We start from the raw sequence: 20,100 nt of genomic DNA, 5'->3' as shown, positions 1-20,100 counted from the left end.
CTCCCCCAGCCACTCCCAGCACCTAGCAGCAGAGTCTCCTGGCTCACATGGAGGGTAGGAGAATGTGCTGTTATGGTAAAGTATCGGGAAACACAGTCAGACCCTCCCCCCCCCACCCCACCCTACCCCGGGCAGGGCTACCAAGTCATGGACTCCATGGTATCTGCCTGAAAGACACTCTAATTAGAAAAGTTCACATTGGGATGTGGCTCCATGGATAGTAGGATAACGCTCGCCTAGCATGCACGAAACTCTGGATTCAATTCCCGGCACTCAGGAGATGGAAGCAGACAGACTACCTGTCCACTACAGACTAATGAGACCATCCAGTGTCCCCATTTACAAAGCCCCCTCCCCAACTTTGGCTCAGCCCCATACCCTGGAGCACACCTGCTTCCCAAGAAATCTATTTCTCCCCCAGACCTCAGCAGCATTGCCAACTATATACTCCTTTTCCTCCACAGGGTCTCTTAAGACCACACACACACACACACACACACACACACACACACGCACGCACGCACGCACGCACCTATAGAGGTATGCAGCCCTGACCCCTTAAAACCTGCTTCCACAAGCCCTTGCTTTTACCCTGTCCCACCAGCTGCAGGCAACAGGTTCCTAGTGTGATGGGCGGGGGTCTGGGAACCTGGTTCAGTCTGCTGCCCATCAGCCAGTGTTGCTGAAGCAACCTGCTGAGGCCGGGGAGGTGGTTCCCCCTGTAGTGTGATGGAAGGAAGCTCCTGGGCACAGCCAGCCCACCCCCTTTGTCATCTGGACCACCGGCTACCAGCCCCTCCCACCACAGCTCCCAGGCCGGTCTTTTAAAAGTCCCCAGCCCCCTCTGGACCACACGCCAGAGCCTCTGGATTGGATGGGGGCAACACAGGCTCTTCTTGGCTAAGGCAGCTGACAGAGGGGGCGGAAGGGAGGGAGGGTCTTCTTTGACAGGAGCCTGATGCCGCCAGTCAGGAAGCAGAGAGAGATGGATGCTGGTGCTCAGCTCACTGTCTCCTTCCTATTGAGTCCAAGAGTCCAGCCCTTAGAAGGTTGCCACCCACCTTCAGGGTAGGTTTTCCCACCTCAATTAATGCACTCTCCCTGACAGACTTAGGGAGAAGAAGTTGGTCTTCTAGCTGGTTCTGGATCCTGTCAAGATGACTATTAAGTTAAGCATCACAAGATACCCCTCGTCCACCCATGTTCATTCTGTGAGCCGACTTGAGGTCAGCACTTGGTGAGGGGAGTCTGGATGAGGAATAAGGGGAGGGGGGCTCCCCAGTAGGGGTGGGATATGGCTTTGAGTTTCCAAGTGATGAGTATTGTGCCGAGGGTCCAAGTATAGCCTGGAAGGGTAGCAGACCTCCATTTTGACATCCAGGAGGGAAGTGGGGCCAAGATGGCCGACAGCCAGTCAGCCTTGCTCTGTGGGGCCGGACTGTTGTGGAGGAGTAGACCTAACTTAATAGGACTAACCTTCTCACACATCTCTGCTTTCTTGTTCATGTCCATTTCCTAATTTGAAGTAGCAAAAGGAGATGTTTAAGTGATCCCGGGGAGGTTGGGGTGGGGGGGACCGAAGGCACCAGGAGAGGCCTGAGTCCATGGTGCTTGTGAGCATCAGTTTGGTGGTGACGGTCTGTGGCACTTGGTGGAAGAGGAGAGAAGGTGGGAGAGTCCAAAGTGCAAGGTGGCCCCGTCCCGTGTGTCAGGATGCTGTTCTGTGTGGTTGTGTATGTGTGCGTGTGTGTGTATACATGTATTAGGCATGAGTGTCTACACACGTGTGCAGAGCATATGAGAGCTGTGAGCTATTTCATGCAGTGTTTGGCCCTTTAGCCTAACCCACTGCCACTCAGAGTTAACCAGATTGGGGGTGGGGGGATCCAGGCCCTGACTCTGGGGTGGAACGTAGAGTTCTTCTAATGGGATAGGCTCCTTTCTTATTCTCTGAATCCCCAGGAAAGACTACCCTCAGAGGCCCCGGGGAGTCCATGTAGGCAGCCTGAGCTGGCCCAGGCCCACCCATGGGACTCTTCAAACGTTTCATTTCTGAAGACAGTATTCGCAGGGAGAGGGGCTGGAGACAAGAAGAGCCCTTTGCTTTCCAGGAACTCATCCTGGAAAAGGGCCCACAGAGCTAAAGACCCCAGCAATGGGCAAAATCCAGGTCTCCACGGGCATAGCCTAGCACGGTTCTCCTTTCTGCTGCCTCAGTTTACCTGTTTCACAGGAAGAGTTAGAGCAGGGTCCACCCCGCAAACGACAGGGAGATGAACACGTTAGCCAGAGTTCTCCTCTTGTATGCCAAAATCATTTCCGTTATCCTGAGGCAGGGGAGCAGGTGTGGGTGCCCTGCCCACAGCCCCAGCTGACCCTCACCTGGCATGTCATGCCCAGGTCACCAGCAACCGTGGTACTTCATCAGTCCTGCAGCTTGGGTGGGGGAGGACTGGAGTTCTCCCTCTCCCTCCAGGGCCTTCATGCTTTCGTTTTGTCAAAGAAACAAAACCCTTGAGAGTTGTGTACTGTATGATGGAGAGAAAAAAAAAAGTACCTAATGTTCCCCCTGAAAAAGACAGTATATTTTGTACTTTGTAAAGTGTTCATTAAATGAAGGGGAAAAAAGATGATGTTGGCTGATGGCTGTCTGACTTTATGTTGACTTATCCGGGATCGTCTCTGATTTCTTCCCTCCTTTTCATATGGTTTGGGGAACATAGGTCACAGGCTAGAGGCAGCAGGATATAACTAGCACCTTGCGTCTCAAAAGCTGCCGGGCGTGAGGGGGTTTGTATCAGCTACCTGATGCTCTGTAGTAAGTTACCCCCAAACAGTGGCTTAAAATGATACTTACCTGTGTCCTAGCACTCAGGAGGTCCAGGCGGAAGGATGGAGGGTTCCGGGCTAGCCTGAGAGCTACATAGTGAAACCTTGTCCCAGTAAAATAAGGAGCTGGAAGGGTGCCTCAACGTTGAAGAGCCCTCTTCCAGAGAACCTGGGTTCAATTCCCAGCACCCACATGGCGGCTCGCAACCATCTGTAACTCCAGTCCCAGGGGATCTGACAACCTCTCCTGGCCTCTGCAGGTACCCATGTGGCACACAGACATACATGTAGCAAAACATCCACATGCATAACATAAATACAAGCTAAAAGGAAGAATGATGTCCAAGTTTCAGGGGGGTTCAGCCTGTGACCATGGGCCTGAGTGACGTTAGAGCACCATTGACAAGGAGAACGTGTAGAGAAGGGATTGGATTGTGCGCGGCATCCAAGAAGCAGAGATGGGAGCCTGGGAAAAGGCCAAGGCAAGCTATCGTATCTTCAGTGAGTGACCTTCTTCTGTCAATAAAGTACCGCCTCTTACCTTTCACCCACTCCCAATAATGCCAGCAAATGATGATGATCCCATCAAGTCACTGATCCATTCATGAGGTCAGAGCCTCCCTGATCTAAATGTTTCTGGACATGTCGTCATAGAAGCAGACAGAGATGTGTTTGCAAACCTAGACAGCTCTCATCCAGTCAGTCCCCAGTACCCACACAGCAGCCCACAACCATCTGTAACTCCAGTTCCAGATCTGATGCCCTCTCTGGCCTCTGTGAGTGCTGTGCACCCATGATGTACATGCAGACAGAATACTCATACATGTAAAAAAATCTTTAAAAAGAATTTTTAAAAAAATTTAAGAGGGGGCTGGGAAGACGGTGTCATGGTTAAGGAGCCCTTGCTGTTCTTGCAGATGAGATGGGTTCCGTTCCTAGCATTGAGCTCACAATTTTCTCTTAACTCTGGTTCCAAAAGATTTTATGGTAATGGCTTCCACGGCCATTACACACAGATGGTGCACAGACATACACACATGCAAAACACATATACATGTAAATAAATCTTTAAGGGTGAGAACAAGAGGACACCTGGGAAGAGGCGGGTGACTCGCTTTGTCCAGGGTGTCACTCACAAGCTCACTAAAGGGAGGGGACAAGTCATATGCAAACGTCTCACAGAATGAGCAACCAAGAGAATGGCTTAGCAGGATTTCCGGGTGTCGGGTGCTGGGGAGGGAGGGTAAGGACCAAAGAGACAAAGACCGACACCCAAGTGCGGATGGCAGCTGAGCCGAAGCAAAAGTACAGCTGCTGCATAGCCAGGCTGCCCGACAGGTTCAGCCGGCTTTAAGGAAAATTCAAAGATGGAAGGATGCCCCTTTTTATACACAGGCGGCTATGGTCCAGGTGCTTGTTTTTGCTTTTTAGTTCGTTGTGACAAGGTCTTGTGTGTCTCAGGCTGGCCTTAAACTCAATGTGTAGCCTAGGATAACCTTGAGCTTCTGATCCTCCTGCCTCAAGGTCTGTCACCGTGGAAGTTACTGGAATGTACCGCCACATCCCATTTATGATGCTTTGGGAAGCCAGAAAGGTGTCAGATTCCCTGCCTAGTATGGGAATTGAACTCGGGTCCTTGGGAAGAGCAGTAACTGTTCTTAACTGAGCCATCTCTCCAGCTCCTCAACTTCTATTTCTATCGTAAGCCTAAGAGTGGCCCTTAAAGAGAAACAGGGGTGGGTTGGGGATTTAGCTCAGTGGTAGGGCACTTGAGGCCCTGGGTTCGATCCTCAGCTCCACCAAAAAAAAAAAAAAAAAAAAAAAGAAGAAGAAGAGAAATAGGGGCAGCATCCGCCTGGGTAAGGGGCCCCATAACTGCCAAAACAGCCATTTCCTCCAACACCAGCCAACTGGTCCCCATGACATCCTTGTTGTTGTGTTGACCCCTCTCCTTTAACCTGCAACCTTCCAGCACATCCCATTTCCTTGTTACATTTCTCCATATTAGGGTTTTCATCTGAAATGTCCCCCGTGGGCTCATGTGTTAAAAGATGTGGCGCCTGGACAACACAATAGAATGTGCTGGGGATGGCCCTTAAGGTGGCGGTGGCAGTCCAGCTCTGACTTCCTGTTGGATGCTGCTTCCTGATCTGCGATGATGTGAGAGGCCTCTCCCACAAGCTCCAACCCCCAGACACTGCCATGCCTTTCCTGCCATGCTGGACTGGAACCCTCTGAAACTGGGAGCCCAATTAAGTCCTCCTTTAAATTGTTACAGTCAGGTACTTTGGGTAAAACTTTGCTCTCCTCCACAGCTACCCTACTCTGTATATTTTGTATGATGCCCATTTCCCTCCCCAAGGACAAGCTGCACAAAGCTGGGATTCTTCTACCCACATGACTCAGTGCACCCCACGCCTGCACCTAAGAGGCCCACAAGTACCTGCGGAGTGAACAAGAAGCGAGCGGGTGGGGTGCAGCAGGCAGTGCGGAAGATCCTAATTAGTGACTCAGGCACCAGCTATTTTCCCAGCCGAAGAATCTAGCTGTTCAGAAAATACTTTCCAAGGGCTAGGGAGATGATTCAGTGGGTTAAGTGCTTGCCTGCCTGACAAGCTGATGATCTGAGTTCAATCCCCAGAACCCATGTTAAAAAAGGCAAGCATGGTGTCACGGGCTCCTAATTCCGTCCCTGGGGAAACAGAAACAGGACTCTCCAGCCAGCCTCCTTGGAAAGTTTCAGGTTGGGAGAGATCCTGTGTCCAAACATAAGGGTGGAGTTGGGTGTGGTAGAGCACACCTTTAGTCCCAGCACTCTGGGGGGCAAAGGCAAGCAGAATGCTGAGTTCAAGGCCAGCCTGGTCTACAAAGCAATATACCCTGTCTCAGTAGTAAGATGGATAGCAGCTGAGGAATGATGAGACTTGACACTGTCCTCTGACCTCTCCATGAGTGCACACTGCAACTGCATACACACACACACTCACACACACACTCACACACACACACACACACTCCTGGTGGGATCACCTTCTGTTTGCCTCTTCTATGGTCTCGAAATGATGGAGTAAAACAATCACCAGATCTCCATTCTTTTTTTTTTTAATCCACCACACGGCCAGGCGGTGGTGGTGCACACTTTTAATCTCAGCACTCGGGAGGGAGGCAGAGGCAGGCCCATCTCTGAGTTTCTACAGAGCGAGTTCTGAGACAGCCAGGGCTACCCAGAGAAACCAAAACCACCACCCCTACCCTACAAACAAACAGGGTTTATTCATTGGTAGCTTTCGTAGGCAATCTTTTGACAAATGTGCCCACAGAGGGAAGAGTAATAGGAATTCTAAGCCAGACAGAATTAGCTGTGATTTTGAGGGTCCTCTTTTTCCAGGAGTGTAAACTCTTGCAGAGAAAATAAGACCTCCATTCTTAGAAAAGTCAGAAAACAGACTTTATTCCAAAAGAACTTTGCAAACACTGTCTGAAAGCAAAAGACAAGCTTTCTTCAAAACAAGCATTTCCCCAGTTTCTGAGGCTTCCTACTCCAAGGCTGGCCCTCCAGCCAAGATTCCACAGCCCTCAGCCCACAAGCATTTGGCCTGCAGCTTTTCTTCAGGGGCTTCTGGACTCTTCAAAGCCAGGCAGGGAGAAGGTTCCAAGGCTGGGACACTGTAGAGCCATGGGGGGGGGGGGGGGGGGGGGAGGCTGGCTCACCCTGGCCACTCCATGAAGAGTCTGGGGTGGCAGCTGATCAGAGAGGCCCTAGCTGAAGGCAGCTGGCTCTCTTGCTGAGCTGGGCCGGCCAGCAGCCCAAGTGTGTCCTGTTGTGATAGGGAAACAAGTTCTGAGTGCCTTGTCCTGTTTCCAATCTCTTAATATCAAATGTGCCATGAATAATGAACTTCCCCTAAGAATAGTGTGTCAGGCAAGACGCATCCCCAGAGGCCACCATGTGTTACTTGGAAAGGGCATCAGCCTGGCCACCCTAGGGCCTCATGCCCTGGTACTCCTCAGGAGCACACCATGCCAAGAGCGACCATCCTGAACTGAGCTCAGCAGCCAGGAGCCTCAGTGGGGGAGGGTCTTGTCCCCACTGAGGACACAGAGTATCCTGCTCCACACAGGCCCTGGCCCTCTCCCAGTATCATCCCAGTATCCTGTGCCGGTGGCCACACCCTGCCTCTGCCAAGCTGCGGCTGTTGGTATAGTTTGGAGGCTGGACCAGCCGGGGATGGGCCCAGAAGGAGATTCAGATGAATGACTTGGCCAGAGTCACCATGTGATCCACACCACATGCCACGTCCACGGGCTCGCCGGGCATCGTCACCTGGAAAAGAAGCCCCGGGACACAGTGAGAGGAAGGGCAGCCAGGCTCTGGAACCCTTCCGGGGAGAAAGGGACTCACGTAGCTCCAACTTCCTGTGTAGCTAAGACTGACCATGAACTGATCCTCCTGCCTCTACCTCCCAAATGCTGGGTTCACACACATGTAGTACCACACCTGCTTTATGTGGTGCTGGGGACAGACCCTAGCTAGGGCTATGTGCATGCTGAGCAAGCTCTCTACCTACTGGCCCTCACCCTCTGCCCCACCTCTTGGTAGGTTCTTTGCCTTCTGTGAGTGCGGCCCTATCCCCTGCAAACAGGATGCCCACACTAATCCACAGCTCACGAGTATCAGGAAAAGGCCACCCGGCATCTCTGCCCATCAGTGGCATCATCTCTAGTAGCCACCCTGGGGAGGCAGCCCTGGGGAAGGACACAGAGATGAAGGCTGAGTGTTCAGTGACTTTCCTGGAGGTCACGAAGTACAAGAACACAGGAAAGGCTTCTGCCTGGTGGGTCCAGCGTGGGAACAGGGCCACGCTGGCCCAGTGACTTCCGTCACTTTACCTGTTGACCCCTCTTGCAGCCATGGGCTGGAGCTTACATGTCCCCCCACCATGGCCGCCTGAGAAGCGGAGTTCCTGCTGTCTCAAAAGGCACCAGGGCCTCACCTAGGCCTCGCCATGCTGCTGTCTAGGCCAGTCTTTCTCCCAGGAAGACTTCGCCCTCAATGCAGCAGGAGGCCGGGTTCCTCCCCAACCTCAGCACCGGAGTCTGTCCGTTTCCAGAGGACCCTCACTGTTTTAGAGCCTTCCCTGCCAGGAACACCCTAGACTGTCTCAACTACACTCAAGTCTCAGAGCTACACTGGGCTTCCCGGAGGGCTGGTCCCTCAATCCTCATTATTTTGTTATTACACTACTCATTTGTGTGTGTGTGTGTGTGTGTGTGTGTGTGTGTGTGTGTGTGTGTGTGCGCGCGCGCGCGCGCGCATGTGCACATACATGAATGCATGCAGGCCACACGACACTTGAGGTCAGAGGACAACCTTCAGGGGTTGGTTCCCTCTCTCCACCTTGTGGACACTGGATATTAAACTCAGGTAGTCAGGCTTGGTGTCAAGTGCCTCTACCCAGTGGGCCTTCACAGGCTCTCTATTTTTTAATTTCTCTTTTCCTCCTTTTTTTTGTTGTGTATGTGGTATATGTGTGTAAATGTACTGTGTTTGGTGGGTGTGTGGTGGGTATGTGGAATGTAGTCTGCACCGTATGTATGGAATGGAGTGTGTGATGTATGTGTGTGGAATGTAGTATATATACTATATATACTGGCTGGTTTCATGTCAACTTGACACAAACTAAGTCATCAGAGAGGAGGGGGACTCAATGGAGAAAATGCTCCCAATATCAGACTGTAGGCAAGCCTGGAGAGCCTTTTCCTAATTGGTGATTAATGTGGGAGGGCCCCGCTCATTGTGGGTCGTAATATCTCTGGGATAAGATCCGACAGACACACACCCCAGAATGAAGTCTGAGCAAGCCATGAGGAGCAAGCCAGTGAGTAGCACCCCTCCATGGCCTCTGCATCAGCTCCTGCCTCCAGACTCCAGCCCTGCTTGAGTTCCTGTCCTGACTTTCTTTGATGATAAACAGTGATATAAAAGTACAAGCCAAATAAACCATTTCCTCCCCAACTTGCTTTGTTCATGGTGTTTTATCACAGCAATGATAACCCTGACTAAGACAGTGTGTGTGTGCAGAATGTAGTGTGTGTAGTGTATGTATAGTGTTATGCATGTGGTATATATTAGTGTGTGTGTGAAATGTGTGTGGTGTGGGTGTGTGCAGTGTGCAGTGCAGTGTGTGTGGAATGTGGTATGTGGGTGTGTGCTGTGTACAGTGCAGTCTGTATGGAATGTGGTGTGTGGTGTGGGTGTGTGCAGTGCAGTGTGTATGGAATGTGGTGTGTGTGTGTGCTATGTGCAGTGCAGTGTGTGTGAGTGTGGGGTGGCTGACCCCAGGTGTCTTCCTCTAGCACTAACCACCTTATGATTTGAGACAAGGTCTCAGTGGACCTAGAGATTGAGCTCAGCTAGCCTGGCGAGCCAGCAAGTATCCGAGATCTGGCTGCTTCCACTCCTATGGGGCACCTAGTTAGAGACCACACAGTGGAGCAGAGTTTTTCGTGGGTGCTGGGGATCCAAACTCCTGTCTTTCTTCAGAATTACACAGCCAGCACTTTACCCACTGAGCCATCTCCCCGTCCCCTTTCGTTTGTTTTAGAGACAGGATGTCACTATGTAACCTTGGCTGGCCTCAAACTTATAAAGTCCGCCTGCCTCTGCTTACTGAGTGTTGGGCTTAAAGGTGTGTGCCGCATACACTGAATTACTTCAGTTTTTCAGACAGGGTCTCACTACATAGCCGGGGCTGGCCTAGAACTTACAGCATCCTCCTGCCTCAGCTTCCTGAAAGCTGAGGTGCACACCACCACGCCCACTTTCCTTTTTAAGCACTGTTACTGTTGTCATGGTAATGTCTGTATACTATAATACATACATTGTAATAGGCAATGCTATACTGGAAAAGGGCATTCCGTGGAAAACAATGACCATGGCTGGGGATGGGCCTCAGTGGGTAGAGCACTTGCCTAGCAAGCATGAGGCCCAGGGATTCTATCCCCAGCACCCTATAAGTCAGGTAAGGGAGGTAGAACCAAAAGGACCAGAAGTTCTTTGCTACATGAGTTTGAGGCTAGCCTGGGCTACATGAGTCCCTGTCAAAATAAAAACCCAGGTGTTAAGTACCTCCTAATAACCCCATCTCCCAACTGAGAACTACTTAAAGCAAATCTCGTGTTCTTCACAGGCTCTCAATGCGGAAGGGCACATGCCAGCCTTGCGGCCCCCTAGGCACGCCCTGCATGACTGTGCCTTCAGACGCTCTCCCAGATGTGGATGCGGGATCAGCTGGCCAGATCCCTGTTCAGCCGGCCTTCCCTGCCGACAGCTGCAGAGAAGCTCTGCCTGCCCGGGCAATTTCCTGAGTTTAGGGCAGAAATGAAGCCTGCAACAGGTGGCCTGGCCTAAGAGCTCCGAAGTGGCAGGTGCTGACCGTGGAGCTTCAGCTCCATTAGGGGCTGCTGGCGACAGCCGATGAAGACAGGAACCACGCCATGCTGTCTCGCTGCCTCCCCAAACAAAACGCCTCGGGAAAAGCTGCCCTGCAGACCACTGAGCAAACAGAAATGGGCCCTAGGTGACAGAGGCAGCCTGGAGCTGCAGGTGCGGCCCCGGGCCAGCCCCAGAACAGCAGTGCCCGGCTGCCCCATGATGACCTAGCCAAGTGGGTTCTTAGCAACCTCCGAGGCCCCTTGAGATCATCTATTTATTTACCCTCCTGGGAAAGTGCCTTGCCACGATCATCCGCACCCAGCCCCGCTGCACTTAAGCACCTATCTGCTGTTCCCCAGATGCTCTGGCCATTAGCACCCCAAACACAGGAAGCTGTTAGGTCTCTGCTTGCCGGCCAGGACCTGTGGCCAATGAGGACCTTTGGGAACAGCAGGCTCCTAAGACTCCAGTGCGCCCTGGAGTGTGTCTCTCAGGTCTCTGAAGTGACTCTACAATAAGCCTGTCCCTAGCCTGTGGGGATTTCTGGTCTCTGGGTCTCATGTAGCCCAAGCTGGACTCAAATGGGTATCTGAGGATGACCTTGAACTTCTGGTCCTCCTGCCTCCACCCCCTGCTCCCAAGTCCTGGGATTACAAGTGTCCTCCACCACATCCAGTTTATGAGGTGCTAGAGACTGAACCCAGGGCTCCTTTCATGCTAAGCAAGTCTTTTTTTTTTCCTTTTTTGAGAGAAATTATCTCACTATATAGCCCAGGCTGACCTGATTCCTACCTCAGCCTTCCAAGTGGCTAGGATTACAGGTGTGCCCATCAAATGAAAAGATCTGAGTCTGCCTTCACCTGTGACTTGTTATGTGTGTGTGAGACCTCATGGGATCCGCCTCAGGTCTCACAGCTCAGCTCTGCAAGGGCTGTGGTACGGGAGCCCCACACCACCCCGTGGCTATGGTTTGGATCTCAAGTGTGCCCTGAAGGTCCATGTGTTGAAAGCTTCCCCAGCTCGGTGCTACTGGGAAACGGTAGCAATCTATAGAGGTGGGGCCTACTCAGGGGACCTTAGGGATTGGGGATGCCTTAGACTTCCCACGGCTGTGATGAAAAACCACGACCATAAGCAACTTGGGGAGGCAAGGGTTCATGTGGCTGTGCTTCCATGTCACAGCCCATCACTGAGGGAGATCAGGGCAGGAACCTGGAGGCAGGAGCTGATGCAGAAGCTGTGGAGGATGCTGCTTACTGTCTTGCTCCCGATGGCTTGCTCAGCCTGTTTTCTTTTGCACCCAGCACCACCAGCCCAGACGTGGCATTACCTACAGCGGGCTGGGCCCTCACACATCAATCACTAATTTTAAAAATGCCCTACAGGCTTGCCTACACCATCTTATGGAGGCATTTTCTCAACGAGGTTCTTTCCTCTCAAGGACTCTAGCTTATGTCAAGTTGACAGACAAAAAAACAAAAACAAAAAACTAGCCAGCATAGGGAACGTGCCTTTGAAGGTAACGAAAGGACCCCAAACCCTTTCCATCCCTCTGATTCCAGCCTCCAATGAGCTGAGCAGCTTTAAGGTGACATGTCCCCTGCTATCCTGTACGGCCCTGCCAGGGCTAAAGCAGTGGGGTCAGCTGACCCCAGCTACAGCTTCTAAAACCAGAACCAAATCAAACACTGCCTCTGTTAAGATGATGACCCCAGGTATTTGTTACAAGAACAAAAGACTAATGAACCTGTCCAGCCTCCCCTTGTCACCTAATCAAAAGGTGACAAGAGACAGTGCAGTTGCCTGGCGTGAGTCCTGGGGGCTCACCAATGTGCCAGAGAGCGGGCAGCAGGGTGCTGCCAACAGTCGGCACCAGGGCAGACAGGCTCATCCCTCCACTGGCGGCCGGCAGGACACTAGTCCTCTGGCCATAGGAGTCAGAGCAAGAGGGTGTATGTACACTGAGAATGGAGGTGTCGGGTTCAGCAGCCTAGACATGGACTCCTCCCTAGCAGCTATGCTTTGCCAAGTCATCTCAGCAGGTAACCAGCTAGGAGACACACCTCTGGCCATGTCTGTAAGGGAGTCCCTGGGTTGGTTTAACTGAGGTGGGAACACCCATCTTGAATGTGGGCAGCACCATTCTATGGGCCGGGGTCCTGGACTGAATGAAAAGGAGAAGGCGAGCTGAGCATCAGCATTCCATCTCTCTGCTTCCTGACTGTGGATGTGATGTGACCAGCCGCCTCCTGCTCCTGCCGCCATGCCTTCCCCGCTATGATGGACTGTGAGCCACAGGAAACCCTTCCTCCCTTTGGTCAAAGCAACAAGAAGAGAAACTAATCCATCCACACTCACGGGCAGGTGACAGGCCTGGGAAGCGTTCGCTATTCCAAGACCCAGCTGTTCCCACTATTCTCCAAGACCACACTCGAAAAGAGAACAAGCTGAAGGGGGCGGGGGAGGTGAAGTGTGAAGGGGGTGCTGGCTCTCACATCAGACCAGCAATAGTCTGCAGAGGAATCTGCACGCACATGTGTGCTTCTATACATATTTTCTTGAAAGACTGGATTTTTATAATGTTCCTAAATTGTGAAAGATATTTGTTTTCTTTTCTTTTTTTTTTTAGATTGGGTCTCATGCAACTCAAACTGGCCATGTAGCTAAGAATGACCTTGAACTTCTGATTCTTCTGCTTCCACGAGTGTAGTGCTGGGGTTAAAGGCGTGGGCCAGCCCACTAAGTTCACATGGTGCTGAGGATGGATCCCAAGGATTCACGAGTGCTACGCAGCTTCTCTACCAACTGAGCCATGTCTCTGGCCCACCTGGAAGCTTCTCACAGCGACTTCAGCACTGAGTAGGTGCAGCAGGTGCCTGGGATTCACTGACTACATGGAACAGAAGGGCTGAAGGCCTGCACGCTTAGAGGATGGTGCTATATCCAGCTGCTGACCATCACCTCCACAGAAGCCTCCCTGGAGCCCATCCTAGATGATGGCACACAGCAAACAGTAGGTCCTGAACTCTGTCCTGTATTTGGTTCTGCTTCCCTTGGCCCACCCTCCACAACCCACCCCTGCATGGTCTTACCCTCCACAACCCACCCCTGCATGGTCTTACCTTCTATAACCCAACCCTGTATTGTCTTAACCCTGCATAACCCACCCTTGCATGGTGTTACCCTCCACAACCCACCCCTGCATGGTCTTACCCTCCATGGGAAGTACTGGTCTTCGAGGCGTCCAATCCCCAAGCACCCTCGGATGTTCTTGCCCCACACAAACAGCTCACCCTTGTCTGCAAAGGAAGGAAGACAAGGGGCTTAGTTGGGTCTACACAAGGAGCAGGCCATGAAGAGGATAGTCTCCCAAGTGTCAGGGACAAGCAGAACATACTGCTCACTCAATTCAGCCTCTGACCTGAATCTCAGATAAAACCACCCCAGAGAATGTTCCATCCCCAAACCAGGTCCCAGGCCAGGCCTTGGGAAGACTGGTCTTTGTGTAGAACGAAGTCCAGGGCTCCCGTGCACAGCCCTCTATGCTCATCTTGATGGTCTGCTACCACCTACAGCTCCACTTGACCCAGCTCTGCCCTTCCTGAGTGACGGTGAGGCCAGACGACCAGTTCTGCTTGGTTTTAGTGTGTGGGTGTGTTCTGTGAGGGCACACAGAGCAACTGGGTTCCTAACTGTGTCGAGTCTGTGTCTGTGTGCTGGGCACTGGGGACAGGAGAGCAAATGACAACAGTGCTTCCTTCCTGTCCTCATGCACTTCACCTCTAGAAGAGCCAAAAATGGACAAATAAACTAATAAACACAGGGATTGCACCTTGGAGAAAGTGCTTTACTGCTGAGCTATGCCCCTCACTGGGGGATTCTAGGCAGGTGCTCTACCACTGAGCCACACCCCAGCCCCTCACTGGGGGATTCTAGGCAGGTGCTCTACAACTGAGCCACACCCCAGCCCCTCACTGGGGGATTCTAGGCAGGGGCTCTACCACTGAGCCACACCCCAGCCCCTCACTGGGGGATTCTAGGCAGGAGCTCTACCACTGAGCCACACCCCCAGCCCCTCACTGGGAGAATCTAGGCAGGAGATCTACTGCTGAGTCACATTTCAAGTCAAAAGACTTCTTTTATTTTCAGAGAGCAGCTCATTACAGATTCACAAATGGGAACTTAAAAGAGTGAAAAGGAGCCATGTCATTTGAGTTAGGCATGGAGGTCAGTTATATGGCAGATCAGAAGTACCAGAAAAGGCACATTTAGGCTCTTGTGAGGAGAAATAAGGCGAAGTTAAGCTTTTCTCTCAAGAAGACTTCTGAGCGGCAAGGAAGCAGCAAATCTCTTGGGAGTCACTACGGTGCTGCACACACAGTAACTGCTATCCAGGGGACTGCAGAGCAGCCGTCTGAACTGAGGCGTGGCGGTAGAGCATGAGGAAGGCCACGGGCCAGATGCTTGTGGAGCAACTTGGTATTTCAGGGCTCTCCAAGCTGTCGATCCGCCTCCAGCCAGCCGCCTCTGTGGTCAACCCTCCCCAGCACCTTGGAGGGTCTGAGCTCAACTGCCGGTAAGGTAGGCCACTTGCCAGCCTGCACACTCATTTCTGTGTCGCTCACCCATGCATGGCCCAGACTCTCCTGATTTTCACTAGTATTCCAGCTAACCCTTCTCCTCACCTACCTCACCCCCTACAGGTGCCTCCCAACGCCCACACTACAGCATAAGCCTGACCACACAGCAAAGAACCAAACCAAAGTGCCAACCTGAAAGGAAGGTACATGTCCTGACACAGACTAGACTACCTTGACATGGCCTCCCTCTTTACTTCTTATCCCAAGAAGACATCAATCCACTGGGCAGGCAGATTGATGGACAGATGTATAGACAGATGGAGAGATGGGAGGACAGGAGGACAGATGGAGGAAGGGAGGGAAGGATAGAGGGTGGAGGAATAAAAGGATGGACAGAGATGGACAGACAGAAAGATGGGTGGATACATGGACGGCTATAAAAGAAGTAGGTTGATGACAGAAGCTGAGCGCCATCCCAGTTTGAGAAGGAACAGATTTTGGCCTGGCTGCCCAGCAGAGTAACTTACTGGTGAGTGCAGCAAAATGGCTAAGCCCACATCGGATCTGGGAAACCCGGACGCTGGGGTTGAACTCCGTCAAGCCGAAGAGCGTGGGTGGAATCATTTCTGGAAGCGCCGTTTCCAAGAGGTTTGGTCCTTTCCCAAGAATCCCATAGCCCCAGACGAAGACATGCCCTTCTTCTGTGTAACAACAAAAACAGCAGCTGTGAGTTGAGGCAAGCAGAGCCCTCCCTTGCCGTGAAAACAACAGGGGCTGGGGTGGGGCTCAGCGGGCAGAGTGCGTGCCTAGCATGCATGGAGCCCTGGGTTCCACCCCCAGACCACATAAACCAGGCATGGCAGAGCATGCCTGTAATCCCTGAACTCAGGAGGTGGAGGCAGGAGGATCACCTTGAGTTATGTGAGACACGGGGGCTGGAGAGATGGCTCAGCGGTTAAGAGCACTGGCTGTTCTTCCAGAGAACCCAGGTTCAACTCCCAGCACTCACATGGCAGCTCACCCCTGTTCTAGGGGCGCCCAGTGCTTCCATTTGGCCTCTACCCAGTATCGCACGTGCACATTATATATAGACATACGTCCAGGAAAAACACCAAAACTAAAAATAAATAAATTAAAAATAAATAAATAATTTTTTAAGAAATGGTATGTGAGGCACACTGAGCTAGCAGCTTGAAAATCATTCTCTCCCCTGATTAAAGACTTGCCTATGGCTAGGGAGGAAGCCACTCAGAGCAGGAACAACCCACTTCTTCAGAGTAGTGGAGAGAGGGCATCCATAAAACCCACTGGGCACACAAGATCTTGTGGACGCTTTCCCCACCAACAGCTCCAAATTTCACACTGACCAGAACACCATACCAGACACAAGCCATTCTGGCCAGATTCTTAAAACTGAGCTGGGTGGTGGCGCACACCTTTAATCTCAGCACTTGGGAGACAGAGGCAGGTGGATCTCTGAGTTCGAGGCTAACCTGGTCTACAGAGTGAGTTCCAGGACAGCCAGGGCCACACAGAGAAACCCTGTCTCAAAAAAAAAAAGGAAAAAAGAAAAAGACAAAACACAAAAACAAAACTCTTAGAAATGCTTTTTAACTTGCTTTTTGGGAAGTAGAAGCTTTTGGTTTTGCTTTTGTTTTTTAGATTTGTTTTATGAGTCTGAGTCTTTTGCTCAAATGTTAACTGTGTACAACACGGGTCTCTGATGCCTGAAGAGGTCAAAACAGGGTACCAAATTCCCTGGACTAGAGTTATGGACGGTTGTGAACCGCCACGTGGGTGCTGGGAATTGAACCTGGATCTTCTGTAGTAAAAACAAGTGCTCTTAACCACTGAGCATCCATCTCTCCAGCCCCAGGTGTTTTGTTGAAGACACAGTCTTGCTACATAGTCCAGGCTGGCCTGGATTTATAATCCTCCACCTCGGCCTCTGGAGTGCTGGCAATCAAAGACCTGCACCACAATGTCCAGCCCTCCCTTCTCCCCTTCCTTCCTCCCCTCCCCCTTCCCCCCTTCTTCTCAGCACCCTCCCCCACCCTTCTGTCCTTCCCTCTTTCTCTCTGGTACAGTGCCAAGGACAGTATTGGGTCCTCATGCATAAGCGCTTTACCACTGAGCAACTCTGTAGCCCTGGCTACAAGTGCAAAGCGCAGTGACAGAGCAGGGTTTTCATGCATGAGACCTTGGGCAAGCGGCTCAGTGGTCGAGCCCCTGCTGGAATCCCCCTAGTAAGCCTAGGGGCCTGTGTCTGATTGCCAGCTCCCGATCCAGATGTTTGCTATAAAATGACCCAGCTCTCTGGCTGTCTATGCATCTGTGTCCTGAGCCCCTGACCTGCTGGGAATCTCACTCCTGCCCCATAATCACGGAATGACTGCAACTAGGTGTTCCCATAGGCGCACTCCCCTCTTGAGGCTGCGTCTCCAGTCCAGGACTCTGAAGCGCACACGGCCCCTTCCCTAGCTCATCTGCCACTGGTTCTCTAGGAGCTGCTGAGAAGTGGCTCTCACCATTTAATACAGCACAGCCCGTGCCACCACAAGCCGCCTGCTTCACCTTGCCTACTTCGGGGAAAGGCAGGCACCGAGGGACATTCACCTGCACCAAAGAAAAGGGTGGGCATGGTTAGGGAAAACAAGAGCCAGGAGCGGGAAGAACCCATGGCTAACGTCCCAGCTCACTCACTAACTCCACAAAGGTTTCCCCGGTACCTCTCATCACTGAGCTTCCTAACCAAGGGCTTAGGACACAGAAGGGAGCCAGAGGGCCCAGCTCCCACTCTTCTGGGAGGCAGGTGTCAATCAAACTCAGCACCGTGTTCCATTGGGGCTAGACCAAAGTGTGCAGGGGATTTCCGGGAGTCTCTAAGAGGCTGACCTAACATGAGGGAGGGGGAGGGGTCCCTTTTCCTGAGCTCTGAAGGGTAAGAAGGGGTAGCTTGGCAAGGGGACAAGGGAGCATCCTCCAGTGGGAAGAGATGTACCAAGGGAACAGGACAAGCACAGCCCACCCTAAGAGGTCAGGACTGGCCAGGGGTGGTGGTGGCGCACACCTTTAATTCCAGCACAAGAGGCAGAGGCAGGTGGATCTCTGTGAGTTTGAGGCCCTGATCTACATAGAGAGTCCCAGACCAGCCAGAGTTATAAATTAAAACCCTGTCCTAAAAAAAAAAAAAAAAAAAAAAAAAGGAGAAAAAGGAAATGATATAAGCATGGAGCATGGTGGCGCACACCTTTAAGCCCTGCCCTCAGGATGCAGAGGCAGGCAGATTTCCGTGAGTTCCAGGCCAGCCTGGTCAACCTAACAAGTTCCAGACCCATTATGGATACATAGTGAGACCCATCTCAAAATTCAAGTTTTTAAAAAGGAGAGAGATGACAACTGTTTTTTAGGAGTGTCTACTGCTCTTCCAGAGCACCCAAACTCAGTTTCAGCACCCACATCTGGCAGCCCCAAACTGCCTATAACTCTAGCTCCAGGGGATCCAACACTCTCTACCAGCCTACACTAACATGCACAGACCCACACAGATACAACACGTACAACATAAATTAAATCTTTTAAAACAATGTTTAAAAAAGAAAAAGATGAGTGGGGAAGCCCGGTCAGCAGGATACTGTAACCCACTGTAAGTCTGAATATGGTCCTTGTCATGTTTGAATCTAAAATGGCCCCACAGGCTCTCATGTGTTATACCAGGGTGTTTGTTGTTTTGGTTGGTTGGTTGTTTTGAAACAAGGTCTCTCTCTACAGCTTTGGCTGCCCAGGAGCTCACTCTGTAGCCCAGGCTGGTCTTGAACTCACAGAGCTCCTCCTGCCTCTGCCTCCAGAGTCCCGGGATTAAAGGCGTGTGCCACCACATCCCTGGCTCAGCTCAGGTTTGGAAACTTACTCCCCAGCTTGTGGTGTGCTGGAACATGATCCACGAATGGGGCTGTGTGAGAATTCTAAGCACTTGTGAGAAAACTCCAAGAAAACAAGAGTCTTGTGACTGTTTCTTCAAAACAGAACTGTTCTTGGAATGTGTTTTTGTGCTCCTCCCAGATACAGCAGACAGGAGTGAGTTATTCATATGCCTCTAGGGTAAAACATGGTTTTGCCTCATACAGCTTATCCCTGTGACTCTACACTTTATTCAGGCAACTCTTCCTAACCCTCCGAGTAGAAACTGTCTGATGCTCTGAATAGAGCTGGCTATTGCGTAAGACTTTAATAATTTATTTATTTTTATTTTACGTGCATTGGTGTTTTGCTTGTATGTGTGTCTGTGTGAGGCTGTCAAATGTTGGAGTTACAGACGGGCGTCTATCACTGGTCTTCCCCGATTGCCGTTCTCTTGGGCTCAGTGATTGATTGTCTTCAGTCCCTGGAGGTGGAAGCGGGTCCAGAGGAGAAGCACCCCCAGGCCCTGCCACACTCGTGGGCTGCTGCAGAGGCTGCAGTGTGGGAGAGGGAGATGAGCAGGCCACGACTGCCTAGTTAGCCGCTCTGCTCCTGCTGTGGTGGGGCCCTGGAACCCTTAGAGCTGACTGACGGCAGGGCTGTCCTTCAGTCTTCAGCATGGGGAACAATTCCCACGGGCAGTGCGGACGGAAGGTGGTGGAGGATGAAGTCTACAGGTGAGTCGACACTGGGAACCTGAAGGCTTCTGAACACCCTGGATGCGCACCTGAGTGCAGGACGGGGTCCTTAATGCTGAGGAGGGAGGGAGCCCTTATCTCAGCAGAGGCTCCATCATTTGTAGGGGGAGGGGAGGGTACTAGAGCACTGGTCATGATGTGTAAAACTGTTAAAATTTTTTTATGTTGTGTGTGTGTGTGTGTGTGTGTGTGTGACTGTTAAAATTTTTTTATGTTTAGTGTGTGTGTGTGTGTGTGTGTGTGTGTGGTGGGTGTGTGTATGTTCTCATCATGTATGAAGGTCAAAGGATAATTTTCAGGAGTCAGTACTCTCTCTCACCTTCCACCATGTGGCTTCTGGGGATAGAACTCAGGTTGCTGGGTTTGGTGGCAAGTGCCTTTACCTACTGAGCCATCTGGCTAGGCCCCTCAGTTTGATTTTCTCTTGAGACAGGGTCTCACTGTGTACTCTTAATTGGCCTGGAAATTTCAGTCTCAGGTTGACCTTGATTTTCCAGAGATCGATCCATCGGCCTCTGCCTCCCAAATGCTGGTGTTAAAGTGTGTACCATTATGTCTGGCTAGTCTCAATTTATTTTTGAAAATGTTTTCACTTTAT

General features: G+C 51.6%; 1 protein-coding gene across 1 annotated transcript in view; it reads right to left on the bottom strand.

Moving 5' to 3' along the window:
- Positions 1–6,291: 6,291 nt before the first annotated feature.
- Rcc1l (RCC1 like) overlaps positions 6,292–20,100 on the bottom strand; it is a 29,577-nt gene continuing 15,768 nt past the window's right edge. The window contains exons 4-7 of the mRNA XM_036171634.1: positions 17,373–17,471; positions 15,372–15,545; positions 13,478–13,563; positions 6,292–7,153 (exon numbers count right to left, since the gene is read on the bottom strand). Of these exons, the coding sequence (XP_036027527.1) occupies positions 7,076–7,153; positions 13,478–13,563; positions 15,372–15,545; positions 17,373–17,471 (437 nt within the window). The 3' untranslated portion in view covers positions 6,292–7,075. The remainder of the gene's footprint in view (positions 7,154–13,477; positions 13,564–15,371; positions 15,546–17,372; positions 17,472–20,100) is intronic.

Source organism: Onychomys torridus, chromosome 22 (assembly GCF_903995425.1).
Source record: "Onychomys torridus chromosome 22, mOncTor1.1, whole genome shotgun sequence".
Classification (NCBI taxonomy): Eukaryota; Metazoa; Chordata; class Mammalia; order Rodentia; family Cricetidae; genus Onychomys; species Onychomys torridus.
The sequence above is the reverse complement of the archived record's forward strand: the minus strand, read 5'-3'. Positions and strand labels throughout refer to the sequence as shown.